The 14,679-nt window shown below is 47.0% G+C and overlaps 1 protein-coding gene and 1 long non-coding RNA gene across 2 annotated transcripts; one reads left to right on the forward strand and one right to left on the reverse strand.

Moving 5' to 3' along the window:
* Positions 1 to 1,749: 1,749 nt before the first annotated feature.
* On the reverse strand, positions 1,750 to 2,634 carry LOC120762443 (uncharacterized). Its single transcript, XM_040084865.1, is given in 5 exon segments — positions 1,750 to 1,812; positions 1,909 to 2,010; positions 2,091 to 2,245; positions 2,248 to 2,522; positions 2,615 to 2,634. Coding segments are annotated over 5 exon segments (615 nt in total).
* Positions 2,635 to 4,412: 1,778 nt separating this feature from the next.
* LOC120762418 (uncharacterized) lies at positions 4,413 to 10,791 on the forward strand. The gene is made up of 5 exons (XR_005703897.2): positions 4,413 to 4,520; positions 8,693 to 8,862; positions 9,030 to 9,149; positions 9,241 to 9,386; positions 10,666 to 10,791. It is a non-coding gene; the product is annotated as an uncharacterized LOC120762418 (long non-coding RNA).
* The last annotated feature ends 3,888 nt before the right edge of the window (positions 10,792 to 14,679 follow it).

Raw genomic sequence — 14,679 nt, forward strand, 5'->3', positions numbered from 1 at the left:
TTTGCACAGCAGCCCCTGGGGCACAGCAAGAAATGGAGGGCCACAATATTAATCTCAGATGGGAAATATTTTTCTTTGAGTGACATGTCCCTGTGAAACAATCTAATTTTCCACGATTTTAGTAATTAAGTCGGACCCTGAGATAGTCCTTTCTTTACTGGTTTGTTCCTTTTTGTGTTCTGTGTTCATGGCAGGTAAATAAGATGCAGCAGCATGACTTCAGCCTCGACAATACTTTTCTAAGACAGGAAGCTTTTGTGCTCTATTCCATGTACAATGTAGAGAAGTGTAGAGATGGGATAAAGTGGCTGCCTGTCACAGTAGCAGTTGTATTTGCACTGCCAAATTCTGCCCTGGATTATCCATCTTGCAGTTCTGCCAAAGCAAATAGAGTGTATAATGTCAGAACTCAGCTCACCTTTGTTAAAGCTATAAAAGTCACTTGTTTATCTCGGTGTTTATCACCCTGGTAAATTAATATGAACTTCAGGCTTTATAGCCCAGCAGCAGAGAGTCAAGATTTAGGCATTGCCCATGCTCAGCTGGGCATTTCCCTAGTAAAATATCTGCCTTACCAGGGCAGCAGGTTCTTCTAAAAAAGCTTGCTGTGACTGGTTTTAGGGAACCTGGCACATTTCCCCCTCTTCCCAGGGTATGGGATGGGAGGTGTGGTGACATGAGGCTCCGTTAGAGCAGCTCTGGTCACTCAGATCAGAGAGGGAGAGCACCGAGGCTGCTGCTGGCAGCACGTGTGTGGATCCTGTGATGAGGATGGACAGAGCTCAGCTGAGATGACATTGCCCCTTCCCCAGCAAGATGATTCTGTGTCCTTATTTTTCAGCCTGTAAAGCTCAGGACTATGAACCTGGGGGCTGGTGCCATGTGGGTTCCATCTGCTGATGGACAGACCTGCCCTAAGTGCTGCCCTGACCTGCTGCACATCCTCCTGCTGCACATTCTCCTTACTGCCATTCTGCGCTGAAAAGTGTGAGCTGTGCACAGAGCCTCCTGTTCTGAGCATCCTTTCATCTCCCACTTACAAAACCTTTGACAAAACTATGCCACACCCCACCCAGGCTCTCTTTCCCTGCACGTTAGTTAGATTGAGAAAGAAATGAATAGATGAGGCCATCAGACAAGAACCAAAACAGAAGTGTAAAAATGGCTGGAGTGGCCATCCAGCAATTAAGTGGTGCCTCTCTTTTTCCAAGGGGGGGAATTAATTTTCATCCTAAACACGGATTGTTTGTCCCGGTGATGGTGATATCTCTGTGCTGCCCCTTCCTTTGCCGGACCCCCCAGGCTCAGTGCCGGGAGCCCCGGGCAGGGCGGTGCTCGGCGTGGGGGGCGATTGGCGTCTGTCCCGGGTGCTGAAGACCTCGCGGCCGTTCGCCGGCAGCTGCCAGGTGAATTTTTAAAGCGATGGAGCCCCTCTGTCCTTAGAAGTGCCCCTATGCCGTGCCAAGCCTGGCACTGATACCAGCGGCGTAGCCCGTGGCACAGGGTAGGCCAGTACCTGGCATTAACCCCTAGGCCAGTGCCCACCTCCGGGAAGGATTCCCTGGTAGCAGCAGTGAAGCCATCGGGAAGGACATGCTGGCTCACTGCCCCGGAGCTGGCAGCAGTGCCCGGCAGTGCCACCTCAGTACAGTGTGGAGGGTCGCTGACACCGTCCTGGAAGGGTGCAAGCACCATCCTTCGTGCTGCTGCTGCGACCCTCCAGCAAAAGGTGGGATGTTCTGGCCAGGGTCAGGATCGAGCCCTTAAAGCAGAGGGAGACGAGCACTCTGCATTTCTGTATCCTCTGACCGTCTGTTAAACCGTCACCAAAAAAAAGCCCACCCAAAAATGGCAACGTAGGCTTGGCACAAAGTTTATTGCTCCGTGCCGCACTGCCGTGGCAGGTACGAGGGCAGCCTGGTAAGGTTTGGCTGCTGAACGCCGGCCTGGAGATCCAGGAAGATCTTGGGAGCCGGTCCCGGCTTCGGCTTCTCCATGTGCTCCAGAAACCTGTGAAAGAAGGGCAGAGAGCTGCGGGGGAAGCCGCTCCGAGGCTTTCAGCCGGGGACAGCGGCAGCCCCGGCACCTACGGGCTCTGTGCTGCCGCATCCCAGCCCCGTCTGCGCCCCGGTCCTCTCCATCCTCGTCCCAAAGAGGCAGGAGAAGTGTCTCCGTCCGAGGGAGGACAGGGGGCTCCTCCACTGGCTCTGTCCCTCCGCTGGCTGGGAAGGTCTGGGGCCAGGACCGGAGCTCCCGTCCGGCCGCTCTCAGCCCCTGGGAGCTCCCACTCGGAGCCGCCGTCCTCAGCCCCGGCCACGGGCTCCTCTCCCAGGCTCGGTTCCCCTTCCTCTTCCCGGAGCTGCCGCAGCGGCTGCAGGAGGTCCTGGACAGGAAAGAAGTGGAGGGATAGAGAGAGAGAGCTCCGCTCCTGCCCCTCCGCCCCGGCAGGAGCGGCGCTGCTGGCCGCGCTGGGAGCCCCGGCCCCGGTCCCTGCAGGGATCGGCCCTCCGCACTGCGCGCCTCTGCCCGCGGCGTAACGAGCAGCAGCAGGGAGAGCCCGCGGCAGAAAGCCGAGAGCTGCATCCTGTCCCTGTCCCTGTCCTCGTCTCGATACCGTATTGCTTCTTTGCCCATGAAGTCTCTCGTTATATCCCCACGCTGCCCGGGGGGAGCTCAGCTGCCTCCTGCCAGACCCCTGCAGGAGCCGAGGTGCTGCACTGTGCGCTCTGGCTTCGGTAAGGGAACTCTTGGCAACTGCCCCCACAGGTCACCCTCCAGGAGCTGGGGCTCTTCTGAGTGCAGCAACTGCTCCGGAGGCAGAGAGCTGCCCTCAGTCATCTCCCCTGCTGGCAGCGCCTGTTTTTCCAGTGATTTCCTCTCCCTCCACTCTCCATCACTGTTAGGAAGGAGTTGATGCAGTCAAAGAACCTTGCACTTTCGGCCTGTTTGCTCTGCCTTAGACACACAGGAGCTGAAAGCTGGGTTGATTTCCCTTCCAAGGGGCTGAAGGATGGATCATTAGTCCGCAGCAGCTCTTGGGACAACAGCTTTTTCTCTATATACAAATTTCTGTGCTATGTGAGTAGACCACGTCCTGAGACTTGGGTTTAGGATATTTTCCTTCTTTGAATGTTCCTCTGATGTTGTTTCTCTGGCACTGTCACCAAACCCTTCCTTACCTTTGTAACCCTTCCCTCTGTAAGGGGCAGAACAGCAGACGGGGTCCTTTCATTCACCACCTGGGTAATATTAAAGCAATTTCACTAAGCCTCTGCCTTCTACACTCTTCAAACTAGCAGTATCTACTGGTGTGGGACAGTGATTTTTGCATCCAGCTGTTTTAACAGCTGGCAAGTGGGTTTGTTTAAAGCAAAACAGCAGAGAACCTGGCAGAGAGAGGAGATGTGTGTTTTGAAAGCTCAGTACCTGAATGAAGGAAGATCCTGTCAGGTGAGAGGGTTATTGTTGATAGAGAATGAAAGCAGGTCTGGGTGAGGATGTACATTATCCTCAGTTTTGTGTGTACTAAAGACAGGAGGTGAAAGGGATAAAGCAGTGAGACTGAACAGGATCTGTGTTATGATCAAGGGGAATAAATACAACTGGCCCTCTGTTAATAAGCTAGCCAGAAGTGAGTCCTGGATGAGACCAAATCTGCATTGCTGCCTGACATCAAATCAGGTACACCAAAAGTACACATATTTGAGAAGGATGTCTATATGTTTCTTTCTGTAGGAGTACTTTTATTGGAGCCTTTTCTCCTCAGCAACTTCTGTTATTCTGGCCTGTAAACTCATGCACTGCTTCTTAGCAAAGATGGAAATAGCACAGCTAGAGATGAGCTTCCTTCATCTGGCTGGCATCCTCACTTCAAAGCTTAGCTTTGATTATTTAAATGCTAATAGAACTCAGCAAACTACCTAAAGTACAAACACACCTGGCTTCAGTCCTGGGGATCTAATTATAGAGCCTTTTATGTGAAATAAATTGTTCTTGCTTTGAGAAAAGTGCCTTTTTAAAATGTTCCCACAAAATGCCAGGTGATGGGATGACACATTACCAGCTCGACCTCTGTAATTGCAACTCTTCTCTGTTTCTTACTCATCTTCTGTAGGATTCTGTTCACAAGTGCTCACAACTCAGACTTCAACCTACTCTGACCTCTGTTATTTTTCTGCAAATAAACTTCAGTAGTGCTTGTCCTTAACTGGGTTTTCAGTGGAATTTTAACATTAAGAAACCTTTATGTCTGTGAGAACATCCCTGCTCTAGAGTTACTGGGAGCTGGGAACAAACTTTAAACTCAAGATTATTAGAAAGGAGGCTGTAAAGTTCCCATTAGCACCAGCTGTCACGAGTTACTGGCTCTACATTTTTACATTGTTTGTTACATTGGCTGACACCCTGATGTCCGTGGGCTGTGTGGATTTACTTCCCACCACGTGGGCTGCACCTGGGCCAGCACCCAACCTGGAGAGAGACTCTAAGAAAGCTGGATGCTTTCTGTTAAGCTCCCCCAGGTAAGCAGCTCTGCTTCTTCTTAGCTTAAGTAAAGAGGCTAAGCCACGTATAGACCAGCTCTTGTTATGGTTGGAAGATGAAAGAATAACACAGTTTTCATTCTGGACTTTAATTCTTTATTTGATTGGTGGAAGTCTTAATTTTTTTGTGATTTTTTTTTTTCTTAGTAATGGTACTTCAGAGTTTAATAAATCTATTATGGACTAATCCATCATTGGAGAGCTTGTACTCAGGGCTATGTATGTGGCAACAAATATCTGTTCAGTGCATTTTCACAGTTGCTGCTGCTTTGTTAATAAAGTTAACTTAAACAGATTAACTAGCAAACAGCATAAGACCTAACCAAAAATGTTAAACAAGGAAGCCTTCAGGATATGTTTTTCAATTTTCTTCTCAGTGCTTTGAAATACCTGGATCTACCTGTGGAAGAGTAGGGTGCCTTTGGATTTCCTTCAAAGAAGGGTGGCCTTGTTTCGGGGTTGTGGGGTTTTTTGTTAGTTGTTGTTGGGTTTTTTGGCATTTTTTTTATGAGATGAAGTATACTACTAAGAAAAAATGGTTTTCCTCCATCAGTGGCAGATCTAAATGCAGAGTCACTGCTTTCTAATGATGTCTGCTTAGACAGCTGCCTTTGTTCAAATTGTGGATCAGAACCTTTCTGTTTACCAGGCAGCAGCCCTCTGAAATGCTCCTGAATTCTAATGTCTAACTGCAAACTAGGGCTCTATTTCAGGAATGAGCTATGAACAAATCACACCACAAACCTTGAAGCAAATTCATTTCATTATGGAAACCAGTTTATTACCTGTGACATAATGAGACTTGTTTATTTATACATTCAGTAAACAAACAGTACAACTGTAGTTTTCTGTAATTAATTTTCAGATAGATCACAAATAACTAATCTGATACAAACAGCCAGTACAGCAAAGGTGTGTTCTGTTGGCCAAGTATATCAGAGGAGAGGTGGATGCCTTTGCTCAGGACATCATGTACCAGGCAAGGGGGTACTTTGAAACCCCAAAGTCAGTCCTGTCAATAAAGAAGAGGAATAAGTCATAGAAAGAGAAGTATACAGGATTTCACACATGGAAATTAACTGTTTTCTTACTGTTCTAGTGGCAGATTTAGGTCCACTATTCTGCTTAGAGTTTGTTTGGATTGGAACAAATATCCCTGGGGTGAAAAACCTCTCTCATCTTCTAATAAAAGATGAAATGCTTACAGCTGCCTCAGAGGAAGGAGGGAAAGCAAGTAGAGCAGAGGTGTGGCAATCACAGGTTTTAAGTCTACATCTGATGACAGTGAATTCTGAGGAGGGTAAAATAATAAACTGTGTTTGTGACAGGAGGGTGAAACTTAGCTTAGGGCACCATTTCCATTAGCTCTGCCCCTTTCCACATTTCTGCAAGTTATAAATGAATACAGACCAGCAGCCTCTGGCTTTCTCTTACCATGGCAGAGTCAGCATCCTAGTCCACTCAGAGACCCAATTCTGTCTAGTCTGACACCAAAACATCCCCTGGAGAGGCTCTTTTTCTTTCTGCCCTGGTATCTACGGGACAAAGTCAGGAGGTCGCTGAAGAATCTCTGGATCACACCGTCACTCATGGAAATGCTCTCGGGCTGGTCCCTGGTGCTTTGGAGCCACTGCAGTGCAGTGTCCTGCTGATCAAGGGCACCTGCTGGGATCAGGTCATCTTCCTCATGGTCCCTCTCTTCTGAGACCGGGGGATGCTCCAGGTCCTCATCTAACAATTTGGACAGACTCTGGAAAAAGGGAAGAGTAGAAGGTGGAAGAGAGGAGAAGGAGGGGTTTTAGGAACTCTCATTTTTTCCATATAAGCCATACTGAGTGCTAAGTTCAAGGACATATTTCTGAGCTGCCAGACTGCCTGTTAAGTCTTTCTTGGAACTGCGCATGTGCGATAAATCACGAAAAACTTGAAAAAGGCCTGATAAAGTATGAATAAGGAATAAGAAAAAAATAGTTGGTATCTAAGAGAATTAATGCAATGGCATGAGACATGCTGAAATTGCTTCTGAAGGATTTGGTTATACATTTCTATGCACACTGGGAGGTTACTTCATATGTGGCAATGCCAGCTCCCTAGTGCAGTAACTGAAATGTTTTTTCTCAATGACTTGGAACTCCTGCACAAATACACATAGGTACACATACACACTTTCTCTTTTTCCTGTATTCTACACCTGGTAGTCACAAGCAGGGGCTGCATTGCTGCACAACTGAGCTGAGGAGGAGATCCTGCAGGTACAACCTCTTAACTTCTTTTTCATCTAAAACCAGGGGCTTCAGGGAGGAGCACGCAGGTGACTGCTCTAGGGCTTTAGGTCATAGTCCTTCCAGAATCACTTCTTTTACTACAAAAGCTTATTGCTACACTTAGTCACAGGATGACCCTAAATGTACAAACCCCTAACTGAACCCACAGGAAAAAAAAACCCCAAACATTTTCCTTTCAATTGCCTCATGTGATTAGAAATTTAAATCCAGTGATCAAAGACTTTTGTGTCCTCTGTTAAATAACTCTGTGTCTGCCTATCTCAGCATTCCTGCTGTCATGGTGTCTCTTCAAGATGGGGCTGGAAGAAACAGAGCTCATCTGACATGTCCAATTCCTAAAGAAACATCAGCTTCTTTCAGCTCTATTGAGCAGCCAGTCACTTACCTGTAAGCTGGAAATGGATCTGGCTCCTGCCTGGTTTTGACTGACAATAAGCAGCAGAAGGAATCCGGGGCAAAAAAGAAGTTTCAGATTCATGTTTGGTGTTGATTCCTCTTCTCTTAAGTCTCTCCAGTTGAGTGTTGCTCTGTGTCTCCAGCTATCAGCATTTATATCTTCCTCCAACTCCTCCCAAATCTACCTTTTGAGTTCCTGCTAGTGCAAGGATTGGTTTGAGGTTTTGATCTGTTTTCATCCACCCAGGAGGAGGAGGAGGAAGAGGAGGAGGGAAGGAATAGTTCTCTTTTCTGGTGGTGAATTAAGGGAGCCTTTTCCACTTAGGCAATGCAGCATCATCCTGCTGTCTTGGTGCCACTGATGTACATGAGTGAGCACAGCTCAGTGTTCCTTGAGCTGACTGCTAAACCTTTCTTTTCATCCAGAGAAAAATAACTGTGGGAGAACTATAAAGTGAGAAAGGAAGTGAATGGTATCCACAACACATTCACCTGGCTCTTTGTCACTGTGAAGCACCATAGCAGAAGGATGGGCTAAGAAAACATGCTGTGTAAGAACTGAGGGTTATTACATGATAATGATGCCATAACATTATAATATAACTTATTAATATGATGTTATTGACTGAAGAGATGAAAGAGTGTGATTTGGAGAAGGGAAAACCCAAGTATTACAAATATGACATATTGCAGTTGTTGTTGGCCTGAATGACTGTGAGGGTGGCTAAAACCAGGCTGACATGCACAGACAGCTCCTACAAGGCTTAAGCTGAGAAAGAAATTCCTCTTTCCCTGCATCCAGCTTAAAATAGTTCCTTTATGTGATCTTTCTCTGTCTATTGTACACAATTTATATTAAATCTGCAATCAGTCTGAAAGGAAGAACAGGCTTGAAATTTGGCTTCACTGAAAAACTGAAATGTTCCTGAGTATGCAATAATATTTCTTGCCCTTTCATGGCATTTTTGCACACATGTGATGCACAGAGTTAAAGGCCACCAAACTGGATCTACAGAGAGGAGATGGAAATTAAGGAGTATCTGGCATTTTTCATCTGGTATTTGAGTTACTGAAAGCTTGCAAAGCAGTTTTCAGTATCAACTTGTTGGTCCTGGAAGATTGGAAAAAAATAATTCTGCCATGTGCCAAGAGTTTTAATGTTTTTTTCATGGGCTGATCAGTTTGAGGCATAATTTTAAGCATCTCTAGAAATGGGTGTTGTAAGGACACAGCTTAAAAACATCCCTCTGCGACAGAAAGGGAAGTCTGATATTATATTGTTGGGGTTTTTTTGTTGTTGGTGTTGGTGAAGACCACATTTGATATGAATCTTATTAGTAAATTAAATCATCATCCCATAGATCTGAGGTGTAACAACACGGTAAGGAAATGTCAGGGCAGTTTCAGGTTCATCTTTTCTCCTCTGCAAAAACCCAGGATTGTTTTGTTGTTTTGATTGGTTTGTCACAGGTCTGCATAATGTGGATAATAAATCTTCTGGACCTCGAGATCTCTGAAGCTGTTTTGGGGTTCTGCTGAATTGTGTCTCTGGTTACTGTTGGACATTCATACACCAGTGCAGTCCTCATCTATGGCTATGTTGATAAAAGAAAAATTAAGGCTGGACAGGACTCCTAGAGGTCTGTGGTGCAATCTTGTGCTAAGCACAGCCAACTTCAATGAAATTTCTCAATGCCTTGTCAAGTTGAATTTTGAAAACCTTCAAGAAACAGTGATTTACTAATATTTACTTGGAATTTTTCCCTTTGCCATTTGTGTCATTGCCTCTCATCCTAATGCTCTGCAGCTGGATGCTGTCCATAAGCACAACAAAAGGATGTTCCATCTCCCCAAACAATGAGATTCCATGTGATTGCATTTCAGAGAATGCTGCATAACCCAGCCAGCAAGGGCAGCCTCAGTCCAGGTAACCAACAGCTACCAGACCAGATTTGGTGCAGTGACAAGTAGTTAGAAACAGAAGGTCATGCAGCAAATGTCTCTGCTTTACACTCCAGATCTTCTCAGGGCTCAGACTAGCATCAAACTCTGATATTCACAGAGGTTTATCATTGAGGTGGTGCAGCTAAGACAGAGACTTCAGCACAAACATCAGCTTATAAGAAGGGAGGAACCCTTGAGGACAGTAGAAAATATTTCAGAGGTAGGAAATAGTTTTGTGTCCCTTTTTGAAGTGTTCCTTTGTATGGCAAGTCCTTCATATAGGCTGGAAGGAAGTATCAAGAAGGCAGCAGGTTGATGTGAGTTGCTCATCTCCAACAATGAATTGTTTCCCAGCTTCCTGAGATATTTCTCCTGTATCATCAGGAATCTGATTAAGGAGCAGGATTAGGGCAAATTATTCTTGTGGGCATATACTGCCTCATCTTGTGAGGAAGCTGAGCTCTGAAGTCGAGAGCACATCAGCCAGGCTTGGGTAAGGGATCATTAGAGCACTGCTGCAGTAACTCATCTTTCTCCTTCCTAGCTCAGTGACCCCTTTAGCCTCCCTCTCCTTCCCAGCTGCTCAGGCCAACATTCCCTGGCTGGCTGAAAGGGCAGTGACGTTTCTGCAGCGCTTCCGTCACAGTGGGATCACTGAGTCTGTGAGGGAAGCTGGCACAGGGGCCCTCACTGAGACATTAACATTTAGCTGTAATCTCCAAGCATTTGCCTGGTGTCCCCCTCCCTGAGTGGGCTGGAACTGGACTGTGCAGCTCAGTGCACGGCATCACCATGAGCCCAGGCCTGGCCCCTCAGTGCCCAGCTGCAGGAGCCCTCTGTGCTCCTCTGGCACTTCCCTGCCTTCCCCCGAGGTGATGGGCTGAGAGCAGGGCCCAGCTGCAGGAGGGGACCCTGGGCACCTGCAGCAGCAGCGGTTCTCCATCCTGAGAAGGGCTGAGCACAGACTGAGCCCACTCACCTGGAGTAAAGCTGGCAGCTGCAGGCTGCACCTGCTGCAGACAATCCAGAGCAGAGTTCAGTCCGCTTTAGGGGTGGCTGGGACTGGGAGGAACTGGGATCTCTTGGTGTCTGAGACAGCCTATCCATGGGGAATAAACCAAGCCTTCACTATCAGCTAACTCGGAAGGAGCTTCCCTTGTGTGCTGGTCACTCCCCAGGGTCACTGCACACTGTCCTGTCTCCCCTTCCTGTCCTGCAGCACCTTCTGTGGGATACTAAATGCAGCCAAGGGACAGAGTCAGTGCTGGCACTACTCTGCTCTGGGGTGCCAAGGGTGTATTTACCTTTGTTCTGTACTCACTAATTAATGCTCACTGATCTCTGAATGGATGAAGAGGAGATGTTTTCTTCTCTAGCCCTTTGGCAAAAGAAGAGGCCAAGGCCACCTGAGGACAGGGAGAGCAGCAGGCTGGCATTTAAGTAGCAGGTTGTAGGTGGTTCTGGAGCACTGGGTTTTGATCTCAAAATTTTAATTTTAGGTTTGTTAGGCACATTTATCACTTTCCTCTGATGCTAATGAAGCCCAACAGGGAAGATGCAGTGACGGAGGGGAGACCTAACATGGATCCTCAAACAAACAGGAAACAGGCTGAGGAATTCCGAGCAGTGGCACAAGAGCTTGGTGAGAGGCAGAGGCCTAAAGAAGTACTCATATTCCACAAATCCTCGCCTGAAACTCTTTTTTTTTTTTTTTTTTTTTTTTTGGCTAAGATTCATCTCTATCAAAATGAACAGCATCTGTTTATCTTGTTTTGGAAAGGTGGGAATGTCTACATAGATATTCACACTCCAGCCAGAACGTGGATTAGCTGTGGGTCTAAGCCATGTAGGTCTTTTCAGTCCTGTGGCAGCCATTCTTGCTTCCCCATGATTTTTAAGTTGGGTCTCAGAAATTCCTAAGCTGATCTTGCACTAAGCTGCTCAGAACGGAAGTTTTTCATTCTCTGTGTTTTGTGAGACACCTTTGGTGTTTGGCCTGAGGTCTGATTTGTCTGCACGTTATTGCCTTGCTGTAGAAGGGCTGGACTTTCAGTGGGAGCAGGAGAGTTGTGGTGTCAGTCTGCACTTCCTAACTCCTGACAGAGAGAGAAAGAGAACCCTTTGTGGGCAGCATGGACATGACACATCCCCAGTTGTTTTGAGCTGGGACATTTACCCAGCCCAACTAGAAGGTCCCTCCCGTGGGATCCCATCTGGGTTCTTCATTTGGTTATTGAGGTGTGTGGTGACCTCTCCTGGTGAGTGGAGAACGTGCCTCAAGTTCGAGAGCAACTGCTGCTAAAAACAGAGAAGATAGACCAGACATTGAGAGGTTTCCATTAAATGATTGCTTCACAGTCAAAAACTTGGTGCATGCACTACAACAAGGTTCTGAGTGTCTCTTTTTCGGGGTTTAGCCATGGAAATGCGTGTGAATGGTCGCATCTTGGGAAGGCCTTTGGTATGTGTGTGGTGTGTGAATGGTTGTGCTGGTATTTAAAAGTCTGAGTGTCACATGCACAGTGGAGTTCAGTCCAACACTAGATATGTTGATCTGGACTCTCATAATGGATTTTTCAGAATGTAAGTTTGTGTAAGAAGAGATGGAGGTAGGGAGGATATTTTTTAAGCATTTTGTCTGGGATAACAGTTGCCAGGTTTTTCTTTGCGACTCAGCTCATCGTGGCATAGCTGGGAACAGTGTCACCAGTGCCCATTGATCAAGGTTTTCTTGACAAGCAGCCCAATCAAGGGGCAGGAGGTCACACTATCCCATTGTGCTATTTATTGCTGCATGCCTTCTGTCAGTGTGGAGCATGCAGAAGGTGAAGCCATTTCTAGAAATGGCTAAACAGCTACAGGAATGAAATGGCGCCAGTCCTAGAAGTTGCAGTGGTTGTTTACTTCCCTTCTCCCTCCCCCAACAGACTGGTGATGAGCCTAAAAATAACCTTACTAACTAAAAATGTGATCATTACATAAAGCCTGTCCTCCACAAAGCCCTCAGCAGATTTTGTTCAGCCTGTGAGATTGGCACTGTACATAACCTCAACTTTGTATTCCCCGAGCGGGATCTCAACTGTCCGGTAGTTTTGACATATCTCAGATTTATGGAATGTTCCTGACTAGAGAGTGGTATAGGTCAGTCCCTGTGTTCTGAGAACAGGGAGGTAAAGTGCCCTGATTTTTGTCTGGGATTCATGCATGTATTCTTCTTCCTGCTTACATTTATGGCCCTTTTCATCAATCCTTCTCATCAGTTTGGGTACAACTGCACACTTGCACGTACCCTGCTTATTGTGATTAGAAGGCAAATCCTTCATGTGGAGCATTGCAAGCAGTTGGTTGTGCCAGGATGCCCATCCTGAATTCTGCAGTGGATGCACATTAGGCTACATGTGAACAGAGGGCACCTTCTTGCCTCGGGTGGGTGAGCTGCAGTGGGAAGGATGCAGCTTCATCCAAAGCTTAGAAAAGGAACTCGGTGTGGCTGTGGTGGCTCTTATCACCCCCTGTTCTTGATTTGACAACCCTTCTTTGTTTTCCCAGAAAATACTCACTGTGATTGCCAAGCTTCTGGAAATAGCTGAAGCCTTTTGTGGTGGAGGGTGGCATGGCCGTGGGCCGGAGGGGCAGGATATTTTAGCTGTTGCTTCTCAGCACAGCCGGATTGGTGAGCAGCCTTTCAAAAACTAACACTCCTAAAGCTGTGATAAGGTGCTCAGGCCACAGGGCTGGAAGCTGTGTTCATGCTTGAGATAAAGTCCACTGTCAGCACCACATTCACACCTCTGCTGTCACACCAGGCACCCCCTGGTCCTGCCATTCCCACCAGTCCCTCCCTGCAAAGCCTCAGCACTGGGGGATCAGGCCCTGTGCTGCTGTCCCCAGGGGCTGCACTGCTCCACGTGCCCTTGGGCTGACATTGAGCTGCTCAGAGGGAATACTGTGGGGTGGAAGAGATTTGCCACCGAGGATCGTCACCCACAGCTTTGGACTCAAGCCCTTTCCCTTGGGATGCACTGTCTGGATAAAAGGGGAATGGGTGGAGCAGTGTATGCCAGGGGTGAGCTGGGGGATGTACAGTGCCATGGCTGCTTCCCCGTGGGGGTGCAAACACCAAATGTATTCTCTGAAACAACAAAAATCGCTGGCAGGCCGTTCAATCTTCCTGTGGATGCTGAGGAAAGTGATGATTTCTCCCAAGTTACTCACAGTCTCGCTCTGTAAAAGTTAATTTGGAGTCAATTGTTAAGTGTCTATGGGCTGGCAGAGTTTTCTGGAATTACAGAAATTCACTAATTTATGGGGACAAAAGACATTTGCATTAAGCAACTGAATGCCGCTAGAAAACTGAAGCTTTTGTGGCTGTGCCAATGGGCAAAAGAATCATCCCTGTAACCAAAATAGCTTAATCACTGCAAAACCCAGAGTTTAAATTGGTCCTTCAGGTTGAGGGCAGGTTCAAAGGCTTCCACCCACCCCTATGGTGTCAGCTTCAGCTCGCAGCTCCTTGGTAATGGCAAGGTGTGTCATTCCCACACTTTCACTGAGCTTACATGGATGGGGAAAATGAGCAGAATTTCTCACCAAGATTCTCTGTTCACCAAGTCACTGGAGAATTGATGTTGTTACTTAAGTTACTATGACTCTAAGCCAAGAAACTGGTTGCTGTTGATCAGCTGCACAGGTACAGCTGTAGTTCTCTCTCCCCTCTTGAGGTGTTTCAGTCCAAACCTTGAAAGATTTTCAACCTATATGGGAATAAAACCTCTGCTGTTATAAATGTTACAGCTCTATTGATGCAGGGAAGTCTTTGGCTCATTGCACAAATAAAACCATTGGCTTGCAGCTCCCAGTGAGCACAGTCAGCTCCATGTGTGCCAGTCAGCAAGAGGCAGTTTTACAGTTTGTTTGTACTCAGTGGAGCAGTCAGGCTCGAGTAGCAGCTGCACATGGAAGGGTTGTGCGGTGTCTGTGTGTGCCTGCTAGGCTGTAGGGGATGTTGGACTCACTTTCCTCCATGGCCTGTTCAAAGAGGGCCCAAGATGCCACCCTTAAGCCAGAACTTAAACACCCCAGGTGATATTGCTGTGCCCCTCTGCAGAGAGTAGAACATCCAAGTCTGTTTAATCTGTGTCTCTGTGGACTTCTTGATCATGGGAGCAATTTATTCTGTGTATCCATTCACTCTGTCTCTCAAGACTGAGCTCTATCTGCTCTGCTTTTAAAGGTGGATGGGAAAGCGGTGTGAGAATAAGCAGTAGTGGAAAGGTGGGGTAAGAATACAGCCACACAATCTGCTTTTTATGAAAATTGTGCTTCAGTGCTTTCTGAAACATGGGAGAACCCTTCAAAGGGCCTTCAATTCTGCACTCAAAACACATCTTTGAAAAAAACCCCTGCTTTATGAACAGTTGCCTAGGCTTTAAATGCCCTGTTTAGTTAAAACCAACACATCAGTATGGGTTGCACAGACAGAGGCCACAGAACCTGAGAGGCAGAAAAGGTTT

The sequence above is a fragment of the Hirundo rustica genome, chromosome 22 (genome assembly GCF_015227805.2).
Source record: "Hirundo rustica isolate bHirRus1 chromosome 22, bHirRus1.pri.v3, whole genome shotgun sequence".
Taxonomy (NCBI): Eukaryota; Metazoa; Chordata; class Aves; order Passeriformes; family Hirundinidae; genus Hirundo; species Hirundo rustica.